The 20407-nt window shown below is 41.0% G+C and overlaps 1 protein-coding gene across 1 annotated transcript; it reads right to left on the bottom strand.

Annotated features, from left to right (window-relative positions):
- Positions 1-1425: 1425 nt before the first annotated feature.
- Positions 1426-19713, bottom strand: LOC139203609 (protein shortage in chiasmata 1 ortholog). Its single transcript, XM_070833427.1, has 29 exons — positions 19583-19713; positions 17295-17370; positions 17063-17192; positions 16082-16197; positions 15788-15932; positions 15544-15706; positions 15303-15408; positions 15078-15219; positions 14891-14992; positions 14578-14707; positions 14191-14285; positions 12943-13192; positions 12838-12842; positions 12378-12569; positions 11634-11837; positions 11300-11494; positions 11069-11161; positions 10662-10843; positions 10356-10428; positions 10052-10121; positions 9533-9702; positions 9329-9434; positions 8800-8911; positions 8492-8613; positions 8308-8395; positions 3603-3779; positions 3404-3553; positions 1961-2669; positions 1426-1591 (listed from the first exon to the last, which is right to left on the bottom strand). The coding sequence occupies exons 1-29, from the start codon at positions 19711-19713 to the stop codon at positions 1506-1508; spliced, it is 4320 nt and encodes a 1439-aa protein (XP_070689528.1). The 3' UTR covers positions 1426-1505.
- Between the last annotated feature and the right edge of the window lie 694 nt (positions 19714-20407).

Raw genomic sequence — 20407 nt, forward strand, 5'->3', positions numbered from 1 at the left:
CCCCCCCCCCCTTTTGGGGCTCTGGGTTTTATTTACAGAGGAGAGGAAACACACAGGTGACACAGCGAACTGCTGCCTGTGATTAAAGATAACAGCTGTGTGACCTTTACAGCTGCAGTCAGAACACTAAAGGTTGGCCTCGGTTTAAACAGGCTGTTAGCTCCCACAGTATCTCTCCTGTCCCATACAGTCCACAGCTGAAGTATAGTCAGGGGCAATTACTGCGCCATTACGCTGCTATTTACCTAGCCTTCATATGGAGAATCCTTTGACCATCCGGCCCACAGCTTTTGTCCCTCTGCCATTAAAAAAACAAACCATTTAGTCTGTCTCTTTGTTTGTCCACTGCTTGTTAGAAGTCGGAGGCCTGTGAGACAGACAGAGAGAGAGAGAGATGTTTGAGAACCCCCCCCCCCAAAAAAAAAACCTGGTGGGTTATTGATGGTGGCTAGTCGGGCCTGGATACGGCTGTCCAGAGGCAGGAAGGGTTGGAGTCGATGTCCCCGGGGGTCGTCTTTGTCTGGGGATCATTCCTGAGGGAGCTGGCTTCACTCTGCTGGCTCGTGAAGATAAGCACTCTCTCCACATGCTGAGAGACGATGATAAGGGGATTGCTTCACTAAATGAAAAAAAAAAAAATAGCCCCACCATTGGAGCTGCTAAAATGAGAGGGTTTATCAGTTTAGCTGGGAAAGACCCTCGATCCCACTCCTCCAACCATAAATCACAATTTGTTTTCTACTACTGAGCATGCTCTGTATGAGGGGAAACCAAAACAAAAGCAGAATGTGCCCACTTGTTATCTTGATTTGTATTTTTTACTTAAAATCAGTATATAAACAATTAAAATAATGCAATAAATCATTCATAACTCTAATCTAGAAACGAACTAATCTAATTGTAAGCCGATAAGAAGTGTTAAGTCTTTATTAATGTGCAGTATTTTCAACAATTACAGCTTCTCCTATCAGGAGATATTTTATAAAATTACTTATAAACTGTCTTATATTGGCGTTCATCATTTTCCTTTTACACACCAGCATCCAGTTATGAGTGCTGAACGGTTGCAGGGTGCAGCACAGAGTTGTAAGTTCTCATTCAACAAATCACAAATAGTACAGTTTGTACTGTGAAACTGTAGTAATACCACAACACTATAATATCTAAAAATAACAAAATATAGTATGGACTATATTATTATAATGACTTTTTTATTAATTTGTCAGCAGCTACTAGAGTTTAAAGCAATTTAATCAGCTGCTTTTTTTGCTCTTTTAAAAGAAAAAATACAAATAGACAAAAGTACTGTGTGTTGTTAAAGAAGCAAATGCAGAACGTGTTTAAAATGTAGAAACTTGGCTTGTAGACAAAACAGACAAACTAGGCGAACGTCATTTCATCTGAATAAAAACTTGAATGCTAAACTAAAATCATGCAATTGATAACTTGAACCTAACAACACTGGAAGGATAAATAGCCCTCTTGACTTTACAAAGTGTTTTAGCCTAAAATAATTTAAGCCTTGTTTGTCCATCACTTCTGCCGGGCACCCTCTCATAGCTGAGCCTCCCCTTCTTCAGTGGTGTCAACACTGTAAAGCAAACACAAGGCAATCTGTTAATTAAGCTTAAAAAAAGTCAAACACAGATATACAACAGCTTTCCATCCAAATGTAGCAAAGAAATTAGCAGATTTTCCAGAAAACCTGCAAAAAAATATGCAAATGTATGTACGTTTCCATCTACTGTTATATGAATACTGGACGTTGGTTTATCGAACTAGAGAGCGCAACAGGATGATTAAAAAGAGCAAAAATCAAGCCTCAAACGACGGAGATAAGGCATTTATATTTGCTGTATTTAGTTGATGTTTAAGACACATTCATAGAGATTTATTCGCTCAATTTCCCTGTTGTTGAAAACAGGTGGATGGAAACCCACCTGTAGTCGCTACCACTCACCTGGTCCAACCAAACCTGCAGCTTCCCCACTCCTCCTCCTCTCCTTTCCTATCCAGCATTTGGGGCCATAATTAGCTGAACGTGTCGCCGTCTCTCCTCTGTTGGTGAGACCGTCGTCCTCCCACAGCGTGACCTCTGCGGGAGGGCTCAGACCGAAGGAGGCGCGGTGGCTAACTGGATGCTGGAGGTCGGCGTGGAACGAGGAGTACAAGGACGTGTGACCGCTGGCTGGCTGCTGCAGGGCGTGGCTGTGACTGAACGCAGAGTCCAACTTGAAAGGACTGGGGAGCTTTGTCGGAGCCCACTCATTGTTTACTCTTTCGACAACAGCCCCCGCTGCTCCAGCTCTGCCTCTCCAGCCTGGAAACTTCACCTCCTCTCTGCCTCTGGCCTCCTCTTTCCATGGACTGCTGCTGGTCCAGCTTCTCCGGAGGTGAACGTCTGGGCTGCCAAATGAGGAACTGAAGTCGAGTCTGAAATTTGTGTCGTCGTCCTGCAACATCAAGACTGGGTCTGGTTCACAGAAGCTCTGGTCTGCGCTATCAGCTCCGAACAGGAAGCTAGTGGTGTTGTCACTACAGACTTGTTCTGGCCGGGGGCTGATGGTGGATTCTGGTTGTGGGTCAGCAGTGGTGGTCCAGGGGCTGTTTGGTGGGCTGGTTTGTTGGTTTGTGGTCACGGTGTACAGGGAGGTGGTGTCACTGAACAGCTAAAACCAGGAAACAAAAAGAGGCAATTAACTGCTGAAAACATTTTTCCTTATTTTATGTTGCTTATTTCTATTCTGCTTTTATCTAAAGTACTTTTTCAATTACATTGAATGTGTATACTGTCCTGTAGAGATTAAGTTTAGGGTAAATAAAGGGTAATTTTGACATGCTAATAGGACCATAGTGAACTGCAATAGTGTGTTGTTATTCTCAGTAGAGCTGCATCATTAGATTATTAGTCGATAGGAAGAAAAATAATTGGAAGCTATTTTGATAATCGAATAATCGCTTCATTCGTTTACGAAAACATTTGCTGGTGCTTGCTTCTCCAATGTGAGGATTTGTTGCTTTTCTTTGTTAAAAAAAATAAATAAATGAGACATCTGTGGGGTTTCCACAGTTGATTGGACAAATCACACACTTAAAATATGTTACTTTGGGCTTTGGAAGGGTACATGGAAGAGTTTTTGACATTTCATTGACTCATTAATTCCATTTATATTTAAATTAAATGTATATCCTCTGTTTCTTTCTATTTTTCATGGATGAACAGCTGGCCAGCTTTGTTTTGATATTTACTTATTAGAGGATAATCAGAAGCTGTAAAATATATATATCTCATAATTTAGAAAAGTACTGATCCTAAATGCCAGAGTATCTCATCCTCTGATGTGCTATCAGTCCTCCACATGCACACCAGTATGTACAAGTGTAGTAATGTGTCTCTGATCACCTTTAGGACCTTATGTGGCACCTCAGGGAGCAGCTCCTCCAGCTGAGACAGAGAGGCCCCCAGGAACCACTGGACAGACGATGCTCTCCTCAACATCAGCTGACTAACCAGAGGGTTAACACATGGGAACTGCAGTAGACACTTTTCCTCCTGGAGGTAAAGACAGCAAACTCGTTGTAAAATATGAAACGCCATCTACTGTGAAAGCAAGAGCAGTCAATGTAACGTCCTCTGGATAAATCACCTCTGAGGGAATCACAGTCAGCCAGTCTCTGTCCAGGTAGCTGACAGGGTCTCTCTCATTAGCCATCAGGCTGTGGAAGCAGATCTGGCTGATCCATTTGGCTATTTCCACCACCTCAGACACAATCAGCACCTGACAAACACACTAGAAGTCTAAGGACTCCATCTCACAACTGGTGAAAAACATCATTGTAGTTTCCAACCGACACAGATGTAATTTTAACCCCCAGCGCTCACGTTGTGTAAGTAGAAAATGTGCTTGTGCTCATCTGTGTGCCAATGGGTGTGTTGGTCTGAAAATGAGGTGTGGTCTGGTATGTCTGGTCAGTCCTGAGGCAGCAGACAGTGAGGAACCCAAAACCTGATCTAAAGTGAATGGCACAGTGTTTTCCTGCTATGTCCAAAACACAGCTATAATTACTTAAGAGGCTAAATACAACCCCTTTTCACAGGTTAACTAGCAAAACAGCAGTCGGACATGCCCTAAATACACTTGTGCCATACACTTTAATTAAAAACACTACTAACCGTCGTGATGGAAAAATACTGAAATGACAATTAGTTGTTGATGACCTTTGAAAGCACAAGTGTAACAACACTGAAACATGCCAAATGTATATATCTGCCCTGCAACTGATCCTAAGAAAAGGACATGGCGAAAACAGGAAAACACCTGGAGTTGAGTTTGAGGGCATTTGATCAGAAAACAGGAAACCACCTTGATTTTAGCGTTGGGGAGGATGACCAGAAATTAGGGAGTTACCTCGGCTATTGTCGCTCTTTGTGTCTGTGATTTATAATGCTATGTTTTACTTAGATTCTTACCTTATAAGGAAGAAAACCATTTGTGCTTATGATACGCCCAATTGCCTATAATATTCTGTCTGATATCTCTTTGTGCCAGTCAACTCCTTCACTCTCCTGTGGTGTGGATGACTTGACTCTCTTGCGCAAGATAATAAAGAGTTCAGTTTGTTTGACATTGTACCGAGCTTGATTTTATTTCAAATAGCGATTTTCCACTACAATTTGGTGTCAGAAGTGGGATCGCTTGGGATCTCGTCATGGAGCTGAAGGACCACGGGGGTTAGCAACCATGGATCACGACTGATTCCACCTCCAACCTCGACTAACCATCATTCAGAGATGGGAGGACTGTGGTCTGACGGAGCCTGACCCGATTCCACTGCGATCCAAAAGGAAACAATCCTTGGATCCTTAAAATACACAAATTGTTTGAAAAAGAAATCTTGAAAATTACAGGAGGCAACGTGTGTTTGTGACATTATAGAGACACATGGTCTTTAGGTTTGAAGGAAACTAAGACTCCGCGCAGACTGGAAGGTCTTGGCAAATCGGTGAAGTTTCTGCCACTGAGTAACGTACCACTCGTGGGGGTTTTAATCTTGATTCAACCCAAAGGGAATCCAGAACTTACAGTGACGACTGTATTTTAAGAATGAAAGGGGCAGTATATTACTGGAGGTGCAAATTCCCAGAATATACTATTGGACATTTTCTGAGAGTAGGTAATACTCAAGATGAATACCAAATTCAGATTTCTGAGAGCGAGGCGCAGCTCAAGATGAAATAAATCATGGGGAAACCATAGTGGGAAGGAGTTGAACACTCCTGAAGGACCAATAGTTGATATAATGTCACAAAAACATGGACCTAAAGCAATCGAATATTTAAATGATTGGACAAACAATTTTGGTTTTCCTAAATGGGGTTATTTGAGTAGGAAAGTGTTAGAGAGGAAAAGTTAGAGAAGAAGGTAAAAAGGATAAGACAGAAGAAACAGGTTAAAATTATAGATTTAGAAAATGTTGAAAAGCACAAGACATTTTTGATTATGTGGGAAGATGAATGTGAAAGAGGGGAAATAAAAGTACTGCAAAAACAAATGACTGATTTGTCAGTAAGGAGCAAGAAAAGAAAACAATCAAATACTCCACACTCTCCCTCTTCTCCTCTGTATCCTAGTTTAAAGGCGCTGCGAGATCCTCTCCTCAACACATGCCCTCCCCGGAGACCACCACCACAAGCTACCGCTGGACCTGGGCAGAGACTGGAAGCCTCGGCACCACCACCACCACCAGAAGATGATCCACATAAATACACCTCTCTCCCATGGAGGACAAAAAAGAAGACCCAGACAGACGATATCCGCACTGCCTTTCCTCCAAAAATAGACATGTCAAAAATCAAAGCCACAAAACAACGACCTGAAGAAGACGTTCACGCATACCTCAAGCGTTTGATAGAAGTCTATCGTGAACACTGTGGTTTTACTGAGCCTGAAGGTGGTCACGCCGCCACCCAGACCATGGAAATTTGGGAAGCACACCTGAAGAACACCTTTATGAGTGGTGTGCTACCTGAAATCAGACAACGAATGGTGACATCCTGTGCGGACATGGACGAGGCCAGACTAGCAGAAGTGAGAAGACATGCCATTCGTGCACAAAAGGGGCTGCGTGACAGTAAAGACCGTGAAGAAAAGAAACGCTCAAAACGACAGGAGGAAGCTCAGCTCACCATGGTACAAGCTGTGACAACAATGATGCAAGCTGTGACAACAGTGATGCAACAGCAAGATAAGGACTATTTCAACCAACGGAGACGAGGTGAGCGACATGAACATTCTATGAACAAATTCAGAGGAGACCAGGGCAACCCCCAGGGCCCCTTGAATCAACAAAACCGCCCCTGCTACAATTGTGGCATGACTGATCACTGGATCAGAGACTGTCCTTATCCACGACGCTTGCGGGGACGAGGACATGGGCATGGAGGGCCGAGCAGACAGCATCCCAGGCCAACATCTGACTGAAACGAGAATGGTGGTCAACGGTGTGGCGCATGTGCAGGGGAGACGAGGCAGGTGCTGACAGAGCGAGGAAAAGGAAGTGAGACACACACACACACATGCACATCCACAAGCACATACAACCACCAGTCACTGATCACACACACACACACACACACACACACACACACATTCTGCTCCACAAGATCACACAAGTTTTGAACTGCCTGGCAATGAAGACACGCTTACAGCTATTGCTCACACACGCAAGGAAGACATGCTTACAGCTACAGCCAACACACACACACACCACACAAACATACGCCTGAACAACAGTGTTTGTTGCAAGAAGTGATAGCACATTTAGAAAAAAAAAAAAAAAAAAAAAAAAAGAAATAAAATAAATTAAAAAAAATATATATATATATTTGAGTCTGAACGAACACACGCATATGACAAATATACACAAGAGGTGTTCAAAAAGCTTCCCACAACACAACTAATGATGTACTGTCAAATATCTCTCACTCTGAATGGTCGGCGTGTCTGCGTAATACATCGATTGCAATCTACCTTAACAAACAAGACCGAGCGGTACCAGATGTATTCTGGAAGTGTGGTGGTCGACGGCTCCGACAAACGTTACCGGCGAATTGGACGGGGCTATGTGCTCATGTGGTGTTGGTACAGGAAGTTCACCTGGCCGTAGGACCATTTGGACAGAATTCCAGACACCGCAGAAAGCGTGATATTAACCTACCTCCCGTGGACACTAGAGTATACATTGATGCTATTGGGCAACCAAGGGGAGTTCCGAATGAGTACAAAGCGCGAAACGAAATAGCAGGGGGTTTCACTCACTTCATTCCATATATTGGTACTGCTATTGAAGCTCAGAAAAACACAGAGTGGATAAATTACATCTATTATAACAACTATTATAATAGCAACGTTTCTTGAACCACACCACCGCTGCAATTCAGGGTTGATGACCTTTGAAAGCACAAGTGTAACAACACTGAAACATGCCAAATGTATATATCTGCCCTGCAACTGATCCTAAGAAAAGGACATGGCGAAAACAGGAAAACACCTGGAGTTGAGTTTGAGGGCATTTGATCAGAAAACAGGAAACCACCTTGATTTTAGCGTTGGGGAGGATGACCAGAAATTAGGGAGTTACCTCGGCTATTGTCGCTCTTTGTGTCTGTGATTTATAATGCTATGTTTTACTTAGATTCTTACCTTATAAGGAAGAAAACCATTTGTGCTTATGATACGCCCAATTGCCTATAATATTCTGTCTGATATCTCTTTGTGCCAGTCAACTCCTTCACTCTCCTGTGGTGTGGATGACTTGACTCTCTTGCGCAAGATAATAAAGAGTTCAGTTTGTTTGACATTGTACCGAGCTTGATTTTATTTCAAATAGCGATTTTCCACTACACCGTACCAGTAACATTTACAGTGCCAGTACATTTTAATGACTAATTAGAACAACCAAACGAAGTGGTGAACCTTTACCACCATTTGACTGGTGATGTTTTCTGACTTTGTTCAGATTTGACAAGATAAGAAGATAAGAAGCCTTTATTATCAGTATATACAAAATGCCCAGCGGTGCTTAAAAAAAAAGAAAAGAAAATATATCCATACACACAATCATTCCTATTTTCCCAACACACACCATCATAATAAGACAATAAAACAATGCAGGTAAGGCGCATTGCTGTAAGTTGCAAGATGGTATAGCACGAGCATAAATATATTGCAGATTGTATAATGACATTGAAAAAACAAGCATTTGAGGGCAGATAAATAAACCTGTGTCTACATGTTTGTGTTCTACCTTGACGTCCAGGTCCTCTGACTTGAAGCCGAACAACACCAGAGACGAATAAACCAGCACCAAGTTGCTGAAGGCTTCGCCGTAAAATCTGTCGTCACACACACACAGAAGCAGCGACGGTGAGCGCGTGTGTGTGCGTGTGTGTGTGTGTGCGTGCTGTATTTGTGTGTGAGCGGACACTGACCCTCCTCCCGGGCTGTCTGGGCAGTGCAGGATGAGCCAACAGCAGTTGTATTGCAGAGAGAGTGCGGTGAGCCTCATCACCACTCGCTCACTGGCTCGCTCCTGACACAGCTCATCCTCCTCCTACACAAGCACACAAACATACAGAGTTGCTGAAAGTAAATGAATTATTAGTTAGTTATTGCAAGACAGAGGCTTTAATTTCAAGCATTGTCACAGAATACCCAGGAAGCTCCGTAAAGGGAGATAAAAGCATGGAAGAAAACTCAGCATCATCATGTTTGTTTCTGCTCCAGCAGGTGTCTCTACCTGAATTATGATGGCGGTGCTCTCATCCACTGTGATCACAGTGTAGTGATGAGTCCCTCCGAGCATCTGCAAGGACGGACAGTGGCTCCTCTCCAGCACAGTTATATTAAACCTGTGACAAACGCACATACAGACCGTTCACCATATGGCGCTTAAATGATAGCTTATCGTCTCCGGCAGATTCAGTAGAAACACTTTTTTCTTTTTTCAAAAGCTTGACTGTAAGAATTATTTCCAAGAGATTTATTTTTGTATATAAGAAATATTCTATCTGGAGGTGAGGAAAGTGTAAAAAATTTTAAAAGGCTTGGGTAGTGCGCCCAAGCAAATTTGTCACCATGGCAACCCCAGCCCAGACATCCTCGTCGGTCACTGTGATGACTTTATCCAAATAATCCTGTCCTGCTGTGACATGTAACATGACCCAACTGGGTTTTGTCTAAATATACAAATGCAAGTGAATGCCAGTTATTCTTACTGGCTGGATATGAATTAATTAGACTTGACTGGGTGGGTGTGAAGGTTTTACCCTGACTCGAGTGTCTGCAGCAGCAGTGGACAGTTGAGAAGCCCCTCTGTCACAAACAGCACATAAGGCACATTGTCCTCCAGGCACCACGAGGCTTTTTCTGTTTCTTTTTAGGAAAAACACAAATATTTAGAGAAACGAATCACATTACTCGTTACTGTACAGTTAAGCAGTGCGAATGATGTGTATTTGGCGGCAGCTGACCGGACGTAACAGTACTGAAGGTGAGGTGACTGACGCTCCTCTCTCTGCAGACCGTGGACCACGGTGACTGGCCTGGATGGTCATACTCTACCACCAGAGAGAAAAGGCTCCAGGGGAAGTCGGGGCCCACATGCTGCTCACACACCACCACACACACACTGTCGCGCACTCTGGAGGAACAGGATGGGAGTGCGAAAACACCACTTTGTTCAATGTAGCCTAGCAACCTGAAATATTTCCTTTAACACAGTAAAACAATAAGCATTCACTACAGAAGCAATCTTGTTCTTTACTCTTATGGTATAGAGTGACACATTCACCCAATGAATGAATGAATGACCTAATCTGTCTCATATGTCTTTATTATTACTTCATGTTCATAAAAACTCAAACTAAAAAATACTGTTAACTATTTTCTGTATATACTTTATCACCAAGATTAATGGGGAATATGCTGAAATATATATTTAAATTGTTCCACAAATATCAAAATAATGATAAAGAGCCGGACATTTTTACCTGCTGACCACACTGGCGCCGTTAAGTTTTTTCTTGTTGTCCTCGGGACAAAGTGCAGTTACAGCAGCACCTGAGATGACAAAAAAACCACACTTGACTGTATGACACATACATGACCGTGTGTTTGGATGTCACAAGGAATATTGCCAACTTATTTTGGCTTGTGATCGGTGAGTTTGTGTCCTAGAATTACAGGTGAAAACGTACTTGTTAATGAACATGTGTTTGTATTTTACCACTTGTTTTGAAAGCGGTATCACACTCCATTAGCAGTGCCATTGATTAGAGATCAAAGGTTGCTCACCTGTCACCTGTTTCAAGCCGTTGACGATTACAGATCTGCTGTTGTCAGAGTCGACTGATATCAAGACAAGAATCTACAGAAAGATAAGGTTTGTGGCAACTGTCTCACAAGTCTGAAGCATTATGGATGCTGTGATCATGATTATCATAATGATTTGTGCATTTACTGCACTTAATGCCATTTGAATTCATACTTTCGACTAATTGCAAAACAATAGTTCAGCATTTTCAAGTAACTAAAAAACAAGGTAGATACAATTAATTAAGCAGACTGTATTTTTTTCCTCATGTTGACTTTCACACTGACTTTCTCCACGGCGTTCTGTCCTTTCCAGCTGTGCATCCATGCAGCCAGCAGCTGCTGCAGCTCCAGCTGTTTGAAGTTGGACTCCTGGTTCTTGTGACTGAGGTAGAGGATGATCTGCAGCCTCTTCACCAGCTGCTCCAGACTCTGCTCTGCACACGCCTCAGCTGCCTTGCTCAGGTACTCTTTGATCCATAAAAAGAAGCCCGTAAACATCCCAATGTGGTATGTACAATGTTATGCAATTGTTTAAATGCTTTTAAAGCAAATTTTGCTGAATGTCAAGTTTTAAATTCTCAGTAAATGAAAGCGAAGGACATTTATTGTTGTATTTAGTTGTAAGTTTTAATTATAGAAATGGTAAAAGTTTTGAAACCGAGATTTAAGGGAAGAAGTGATTTTATACAGACCCAGCGCTGTACTGAGGTCGCACTTCAGCAGCAGCTCCTTAAATGTCACCAGCACATGAATCAGAGCCGCCTGGTTGAAAAGCAGTTCCTGATCTGCATACAACACAAGGCCAGCAGGAGTGTTTTACACACTTTCACTCAATTAACATCTTAGTACTACAATATACAGTTACCAGCCTAAGAATAAGGTTGTATAAATGTGTTTGTGCATTATGAAATCACATTTTGTACCTTGGACCAGCTCTGCGCTCTGTGCGCGTGTCCTGCAGAGTGCCTTCTCCTGCTGCTTGAGGAGGAAGTGTGTTTGGTCTGGGGCCACGCAGCTGAAGTCGCCCCATAGCGGGAAGTTTAGTCCCAGCTGTCTGGCAGAGCTCAAACAAGGCTGAGCGAAGGCCAGCAGCTCACTGTAGGCGCGCTGTTGGCTGTCTGAGGGAGAGTGAGACACACACATGGGTTTAAAAAACAAACTTCAAACACTATCTGAATCATCTTAGTAGTGCTTTTCTCACGTTTAAGACACATGTACTGGTGTATTATAACTGAAGGTGCTGTGACAGGGTCGTACCGGTAGCTTGGACCTGTATGACTCTGCTGTCCTGGCTCACAGGACGACTGCTGAGCTGATCTGTCGACTGAGAAGCTGCTTTCTGCTCTCTGGTAGCTTTTCCTGACACAGCGCCACTTGTATACATTGGCCTCCTGTCTGCTCTTTGCATCTGCTCTGGAGGAGGCTGCAGGTCAGGTGATGGCTGTTGATCCACATTTGGTGCTGGAAAAAAAGAGGATGATTTTGTGTGATTCTCTTTCATGAGAATTCCTGAACACAAAAAAGAATCTTGTGTATCATTCTGATGGCACAATATCTGTTTATATTAAAATGAGACATTCCCCGGGAAAACTGGTGCAGTCTTTGACTTGATTTCAGACAACTGATTCAATGTCCCCAGATCTGGTGTCCAAATCCTTGATTTGACCAACAGAGGGCGCCAGAGTAAAATAAATCTTACTCACAGTAACTTTAATAAGGTTTATGAGTGCATATTTCTATGCTTGGGCTTGATATCAAAATGTCCAGTTACTCCTGAATTTTTAAAATATTAAGCGAAAGTTACCTACCTACCACTTGGCAATCATTTATATTTTTGTTATAAAAAGTTATCAGGAGAAAAAGAAACGCATTAAAGAAACGTTTTAATAGCATAAAGGAGGTGATGAAAATCATCTTCAGGCTCCATCAGGAGAGGAACAGCTAATAATAAATGCATCTATTCAGTTTAATCAAACTATCCACAGCAGCCCCTCAGTCTACCTGAAGCGCCAGTTAAGCTCTGACATGCTGCAGAAACTGGAGCCGTCTGCTGAGATCTGAGGATCATGAAGGTGGACAGAGGGTCCAGGCCGCTCTCTGTTGGATGTCTGTGGTTGTCTCTGGTATTCGGTCTGGGCGACGCAGCCTGCTCAGAAATGTGGGCGCTCCGCTCTGTCTTACAGTCGTCTCTTCCTGCGGTGAAAGATGCGGCTGAAACTTCTGAAAACCTGTCTGAAACTTCATATTTGTTGGTAGCAGCAGGTTTTGAAAACATTAAAGCTGCAGGTTTTACTTCCTTATTGTTTGTGAAGACAGTGTGTTTCAGGAGGGTATTCTGAGACGCTGTTTCTCTTTGAAGAAGGGGGGCATCTGCAGCAACTTCTGAATGAAAAGCAGCAGCCTCGGATTTCCTCAGGTCAGATAGCTTTTTGTTTGTGGGATTCAACAAGACGGATCCGACTGTGACTGAGACCAGAGGAGGTTGGGATAATGTGCCAGAAATCTAGAACGACTTTAAAACAATCGACCAACTGCTGAGTCTATAAACGGTTAGAAAACACAGTACTCACACTCCACATGTTCAGGTGACAGCTTTTTGAAATCTTCCATTTTTTCTTCCTTGTTGGAAGAAAACTCGGACGTCATTCTCTCTGTGAATTCTTGGTTCCTGCACAAATACACCTGTGGGGCCACAGTACATCCAGTCTGTGACTGTTCGTCGCCAAAGCCGATAAAGCTTTGTTTCTCTAACTTTGTGACTTTCAAGGCTTCAGGCAGAGGCTGGAAGTCGACACCTGGTTCATATATTTGAGGCTCTGTAAAGAATTACAGCAGATTAGATTCTTTTTTTGACATCCTGGATTTATTTGTAGAGCAGGTCTAAAAACTAATAACGTTTATTTCATATGTGTTTAAAAATAGAAATAATAAAATAAAAATAATGCACCAGCAAATTATTTTCTTCTGTCAAAAATCAGACAACCAAGGATTATCCTGAACATATTAAACATGCATGTGTGTATACATTGAGTAATTAATAACTGTCTAACACTTAAAGAGGCTTTTAGTCCCATTAAAGAACTGAAAACTCTGTATCCTGCAATTCCCATTATGACAGAAGACTTTGTACAACTGTTTTCAGTGGTGAGCAGTGATGAATGATGTCTGATGAAGCTTTAGAGCTTAAAACTCAGGAAGCACAATGACATCTGGTGGTCTGCAGAACTTATAGCAGCCCTCTGAGAGAACAATGCGTCTCTTTACAGGTCTGCTGTGGTGCTGCAGTAAATGCAGCAATGTAAATAAATAATTCAATAAATAAACAAATGCATTGTCCAGAGAGCAAAAATGTTCATGAGCCTTACTGATGTAGTTTAGTGCCCAATGTGGGCTCATGTGTTTTAAGTTAATTCATTATATTTATGTGATATTCCATAAGCGTTGTGATACAGTCATTAAGATTGATATTCATTAAAATGTTTTATTACTTGGTATAAGGTGGAACTGTTCTCATGACTGTGTCTTTGTAGTTCACGTCACCATATTTCACAGTTATTCTCCTCTGTTATCACAGAACACGCTGCAGGGATTATATATCTCATCTGGATGAGACAGGATCCTTCAGGCCTCCAGGACCCGGATAAGCAGCAGAGAACGGATCGATCATCAGCCACATCGTATTCTTAATTTCAAACGAGCTCTGACACAACGTATTAAAAGTGTGCTTCACAAGAGTGGAGCTTTAGTATCGCACTTGCAAAAAGGTGGAGTGCCCCTTTTAATTCTAAAACCAGAAACCAAACCTTGTAGTTACCTGCCAAGAGAAAGCCCACGACAAAGGTTGGATGCTTCTCTGCCCTCCAAAGTGCGGCCTCCATCTCTGTCTGAGCTCTGGCTGACACCAAAGATCTGCAGGACAGTCATTAATGTTACAGGAGCTTTTCTACGTGTCCATTAAACCACACAGGGGCAATTATCCGTCTGTCATATCCTGTCCTAGATCATACAAATCTACTGTGCATGAGGTAAAGGAGAATTTGACATTTAAATTCAATGTGATGACATTGTATGTAACTATCAGAGCAACTTAAGTGAGTTTTCTTCACTAACTTTATTAAGTGTGTGAAAACGAACTACACCTCAGCAGGATAACTGCTGTATGGGCAGTCTGACTACACGGCGATCCGGTATCATCGCTCACCGACTGCGGAGCGGCGACAGCTCCTCACTCTGGAGTCCGCGTGTGGACAGGCAGACCTGGGTTTGACTGGTCCTGGGAGTTGGTGTCAAAATCACGTTCAGCTCCATTTCAGTCGGAAGCATCAAACGCCCTTTGAGGAAGATTACGTTTAAGGACACGGCTGTGGCTGGTGAGTTTGTGTTTAAGCCACTTAGAAAGGCAACCATGTAGGAGCTTGTATTTAAAGTCTGACAAGCAGTGGAGGAAAGTACCTACACAAAATATATCTGTCCAAACATGATGAACTAACACGTCTGTTCTCTGTAACTTTTACCTGCTAACTCCGGCTCCATCAGACCTCCATTCATCATGCTTGGCTCCTCTGGTGCTTCATACTGGGAAATGTCCACCGATACTGCTACATCTGAAATGGAAGCTGGGAGAAATGTGTGTTAAATTCATTTTTCCGTGCTCCTGTGCATTCTTTATTTGATTTAATAACATTTTCATCTCGCCTTCACCTTTGTGAAGCACATCCAGGACGGGAGGCTGCTCGTCCAGCTGTTCAGGAGCGACATTTACACGATCACAAATGCTTGAAAAGTCAGTACACGTTTCTTGGCTCAGATTCAGCGTGTCCAGTACAACCGACAACAGAAAAGACTGAGAGGAAAAAGAAAAAAAAATCAATCTTAAAGTAATTCCACACATAAGCAAATCATGTGGCATTTATCGTCTGAAGTTACCTCTTCCTTCACCAGTGGCTCTTTAACAAACTCCTCGTGAATGTTTGCACACGTCTGAGTGTCACTCAAGTTCACATCGGGAGGTTTTTCATAAGACACGCAACACCTGAAAGTCGTAATCCATTAAGTTTTAACATTAAAGCTCAGTAAAGTGACTTTCCTGTTGTTCAATTTAGGACGCAACATAACACATCACATAACACATAACTACAAAAACACACTTCAAGATGGGTGTTTACACCTGAATATGGTGTCCTCTGAGATGGCGTCTCCCGCTGAGCTCAGCAGAGGGTCCGCCACAGGAAGGGTCGTCAGCCTGGACAGTTTGGCTTTCAGTGTGGGTAAATGTCTCTTAAATTGTGGCAGGTGATCAACAACCACGAGCTCCTCTGGCAGGAGGAGATCTTTGACAGACATAAATGTATTTTTAGTGAGAGAGATGAAATGAAAATACTGACACGGATATTCACGGAAGGTTGAGTTACCTTCGTTTTCAGGTTTCATCTGCTCACTGGTCCACCTGAAAAATGATTCCCGACATGGATCATTGATCTGTGACTCCTTTAACAGGCTGACATACTCATCGGGGTCCAGATCCTTCTGTGAGTTGGGATTAGAGCTGGGTACCACCTCATCGTCCTCGCTCACCTCACTCACGTTAAATCTGGAATGTGACGAAACTTTTAATCAAATTTTGAATAACTTAACTCTTGAATAAAAATTGAAATTATGACTCAACCAGTGAAACACATTGAGAGTGAAATGAAGCACAATGAGACTCTTAAAGTCTGTTTGAAAAAGAACCTTTCTGGTGAGTCAGCAGGTTGCTCTTTTTCTCTCAGGTCATCGAGCACAGAACCACTGACAAAGAGTTTGCAGGTGGAGATCACCTTTCCTATAATAAGAGCAAAAGAAAGTTAATATAGAAACATTTAGGCTAGTTTGAGATCTCCTTTAGTCTAAAAAAGCCTCCGTTTTAGTGAGGCTGTAATGAACATGCAGTTCATGTTTGGGTCACACGTGCCTGTAAATATTTATTATGTTCTGTGTTTCCTTCTCTGTTTCAGTTTGTTCAATTGGACCAGAAGACTTTTGATTAGGACTTAAAAACAATTTCATTCCAAGGAGGTTTTTACCAAAGTTATTATAGGTAACAACTAAAAACTAAAACTAGGAGTGAACAAAACATTTTAGTTAACTGAAATGAAAATAAAAACTAGAGTTTGGAAATAATAACATAATAAATGTAATGCTCAGGGCCATGGTTGGGGTTAAGGTTTGCCAACATTAAGGGTAACTCATGGATAGCCAGAGCAGTCAAAGAAGGTGAGGGTTGTGTCACTTGACTGTAACATTGTCATTAATAGTAACAGAACATAAACATAAGTCATATTATGGTATTAAAACCAAATCCCACAAGTTAAAGGGACTTTAAAAGCCAACTTACTTTTGTCACAAATGTAGTTAGTGCAAAATTAACTGGGCTACAATATGAGGTGTAAATTATGTTTATATATATACATATATATATATATATATATATATACTGCTGTATTAAGTATAAATCCTCGTCATGATGACCATAGACTGTATATAAAGATGGACGACATGACAGATCCCAAAAGTGAAGCCAAAACATGTCAATCGCGCTCTGGTCAAACTAAAAAATCAAAGTACGCCACAAATAGATTTTTCCCAAAAAAAGCTGTGTCTTGATATACAGTCTATGGTCATGGCACAAAACCAGCTCCTGTGTGTACCTCTGATCCACGGTGTCCTGTAGGTGCCTTCAGGCAGTTTGCCACTGTGGGGGTACAGGTCACTGGTGCTAGTGAAGTAAGGCGTTGGCAGCGTCAGTATGTTCATCAGTACTTGCAGACGGGTGGTGGTCTGAAATAACGACAGAATGGAAAAGTAAAAAGGGAGAAAACGTAGAAGAATTATCGTTTAATGACGTTTTCTGTGGTAAAATTACCAAAACAACAAACTCACCTCAAAAACATAGTCGAGAGCTTTATATCTGTTAGCAGAGAAAATGTGAGCAGGAAAACAGCTGTCGTTCTCAGACCTGTAAACATCACAAGTTGTACAAACGTGACCACACACATTTTCAGGAAAATGAATGAATTTTCAGATGAATTTTATGTCTAATATCTCCTTAAATTGCCAAATCTTATGTTACAAGTATAAAAATTCTGAAGTATTAGCATCAAAACATAGTAAAAGTCCTCATTAAACAGAATGACCCATTTCATAATAATGAATATCATATTACTGGATTATAATTATTGATACACTAATGTTTAAATGATTTAAATGTAGAAGTGGATCTCATTTTAATGACTTTATAAAACTACTGGGTAGATTGTCATTATAGTCTCATCATATTTGTTGAAGACATTATCATACTTGTTTGTTACATTATCTATTAATTATGTTTCTATTATTAATCTGATTCTGTAAAGGAAGTAAAGGTGCTAAATTAATGTAACTGGAGTAAAAAAGTATAATATTTCCCTCTGAGCTGTGGTGGAGTCGAAGAACTTAACAGAAAATGAAAATACCTTAAAACAGCACTTAAGAACAGTATTTCAGTGAATGTAGGTCGTTAATTTCCACCATTTAATGTCACTAAATAAATCTTTAACCTCTATATTCCGCTGCACCGTTAGCTTGGTTAGCTAGCTTAGCTGTAACCTAAATGTAGCTGGTTTTTCTGCGACCTTCAGCTGGTGAAACTGTAGCTTCGCAGCGCAAACTAAACTAATAAAATGTGAATAATCGGATCGTGTTGGCTGACATCAAACTTACATGTTTTCTTTTGGCGTTATTGATCGGTGAAGTATCGATCAGGGGTTGATGAGGTGATGCCAAAGATCGTTTATTGAAGACGACTCGCTGCTCGAGCCATCTCATCTTGTGGTCCTTAAAAGCATCCTTCTGTGCATTTTTCCTCACTTAAAAGTCAAGAGTGAAAATCAAACTACGAACCTCAGCTTTTAGATCCAAATGGATGAGATGATGTAAACATAGTTTATTATCTACATTTTAAATAATTTGCCCAATGATTTCTATCAATAAATTGTAGTTTAGCAAGTCTTTGGCTCAGGAATAAAAATCTATCAGGCTTAGCAGATATTTAAATAACATTGCAGAGGCTTTAGCTTTTAGTGAGTCCAACTAAGATACAAGAGAACAAAAATAGCTAAAACTAAAATAAATATATTATAGAAGTCGCCGTTAAGGAAGTACTTGGCTTACTGTTTAATAAACGATCTTTGGCATCAGCTCATCAGTTCCTGATCGATACTTCATCGATCAATAATGCCAAAACAAATCATGTAAGTGTGATGTTAGCCAACACGGACTGATCATTCAGCGTTTACTTGTTTCATTTATGCTGTTGAACCTAATGTTTAATCAGTTAAAAGTCGTGAAAAACAAGTTAACTGTTAGCTAGCTTAAAAACGTTGGTAAGCTAGCCAACCAAGCTAACACTGCAGCTATTAACCATTTAATGCTCCGTTTTCCACTTATTTATACTTAAACTCCACTAAAATCTGAGAGCCAACATTGTGCTTTTTACTCCGCCATTCATTACACATTAGTTACTTTGATACTGATGAACAATACAAAGTAAAAATCAACTAATAAACTATGATGTATTATTATGAATTAAACTACCAGGCAGTTTAAAAAGTAATTAAAATTAGCTCCAGCTTAACCAGCCACAACGTTAAAGTGATTTAAACATGAATGCATCCAGAATGATAATCAAATAATATATTATTCTGCATGAATACTCTTACCTTTTTTATTTTATTTTATATATTTTAGTATATTTAGATCCTAATACAAATGTGCATTTACTTAAGGAAGATTTTTAATGCAGGACAGTATTTTTCCACTAGTGGTTTGACAATAAGACCCCTGAATCCTCAGGAGTTCACACCTTCGTTATTTATTTTCTGCACTGTCTGGTTTTCCCCACAGGGAGGCGCCATTTACTTCACTATCGCAAGACAGCACAGTGCTGATGAAGAGGATGATGGTGGGTCTGTGCTGACACCATGAGCAGGTCAGTCTGTCCTTGTCCAGGTTACCGAAATCCTAAAAACATTAGATAATATGATAAATAACACAAACACAGAGTCACTTAGTCGCTTCATGAGAGGTAATTCTAGTTAGGTTTTGTTCTGCTGCAGTTCAAAGATCTTAGGTGAGAGAAAAAAAGAGTTTTTTTCTGTCCTATTTCTGAAAAATTAGATGTTGACAGTCACCGTGAGTCACAGTTCTTCTTCCCACGTTTCACAAAACAACCGTTGGCTCTCCTGTGTGCTTGTAAATCTGGAGCTATAGGCTCACATGACACTCTTAGGTTATTACACTCTGAAAGGTCGTTGAGAAGCATCTATTATGGGGTTTTTACTAGTTTCTCATCAAGGCGACAAAAAGAATATAATTCACTGATAATGCTTGTGTGTTGACAAGGCTGCAGTTTGAGGCTCAGACAGCATCAGTGACGTCTGACTGTGGGGAATGTGTGTGTTATTTTACTGCATCATAGTAAAACCTTTCACACTGGAGCGACGAGCTGTAGTTTATTCACACTGACATGAAACTGCAGTAAAATAAGCGCTAACTTTCTCTCTCTTTTCGTGCAAGTACAGTAAGTTAACTTTATTTCTATAGCATCTTTCTAAACTAGAGTTACGAGATTTTCAGGGAAGAGAAATACGAAAAAAAGAATTAAAAAAAAACAAACAGATCTACAAAAAGATTTCAAATTAGACTCATTGATATCCATTGATTAATTTAAGGGCGTCATAAAGAATGTGGTGATGAAGGAATGTGGTTGTTTTTCTTAACAGACCACAGTGTTTGAATATCTGTTCTCTTTTTTCTGTTTATCATGTTGTACCTGTTGCATTTTATTATGTTGTCATTTTGTTCGGCTTCAAGAGGTCTCTCTTGAACATGTCAGAGCTCAGTAGGTCTTTCTAGTAAAATAAAGGTAAATAATGATAATAATACAACACTATTAAGTTACATTTTGTAATGACTCGGAGAGTTTCTGCTACGGTATTTGATCTAAGATACTAAAA

The sequence above is a fragment of the Pempheris klunzingeri genome, chromosome 7 (assembly GCF_042242105.1).
Source record: "Pempheris klunzingeri isolate RE-2024b chromosome 7, fPemKlu1.hap1, whole genome shotgun sequence".
NCBI classification, from domain to species: Eukaryota; Metazoa; Chordata; class Actinopteri; order Acropomatiformes; family Pempheridae; genus Pempheris; species Pempheris klunzingeri.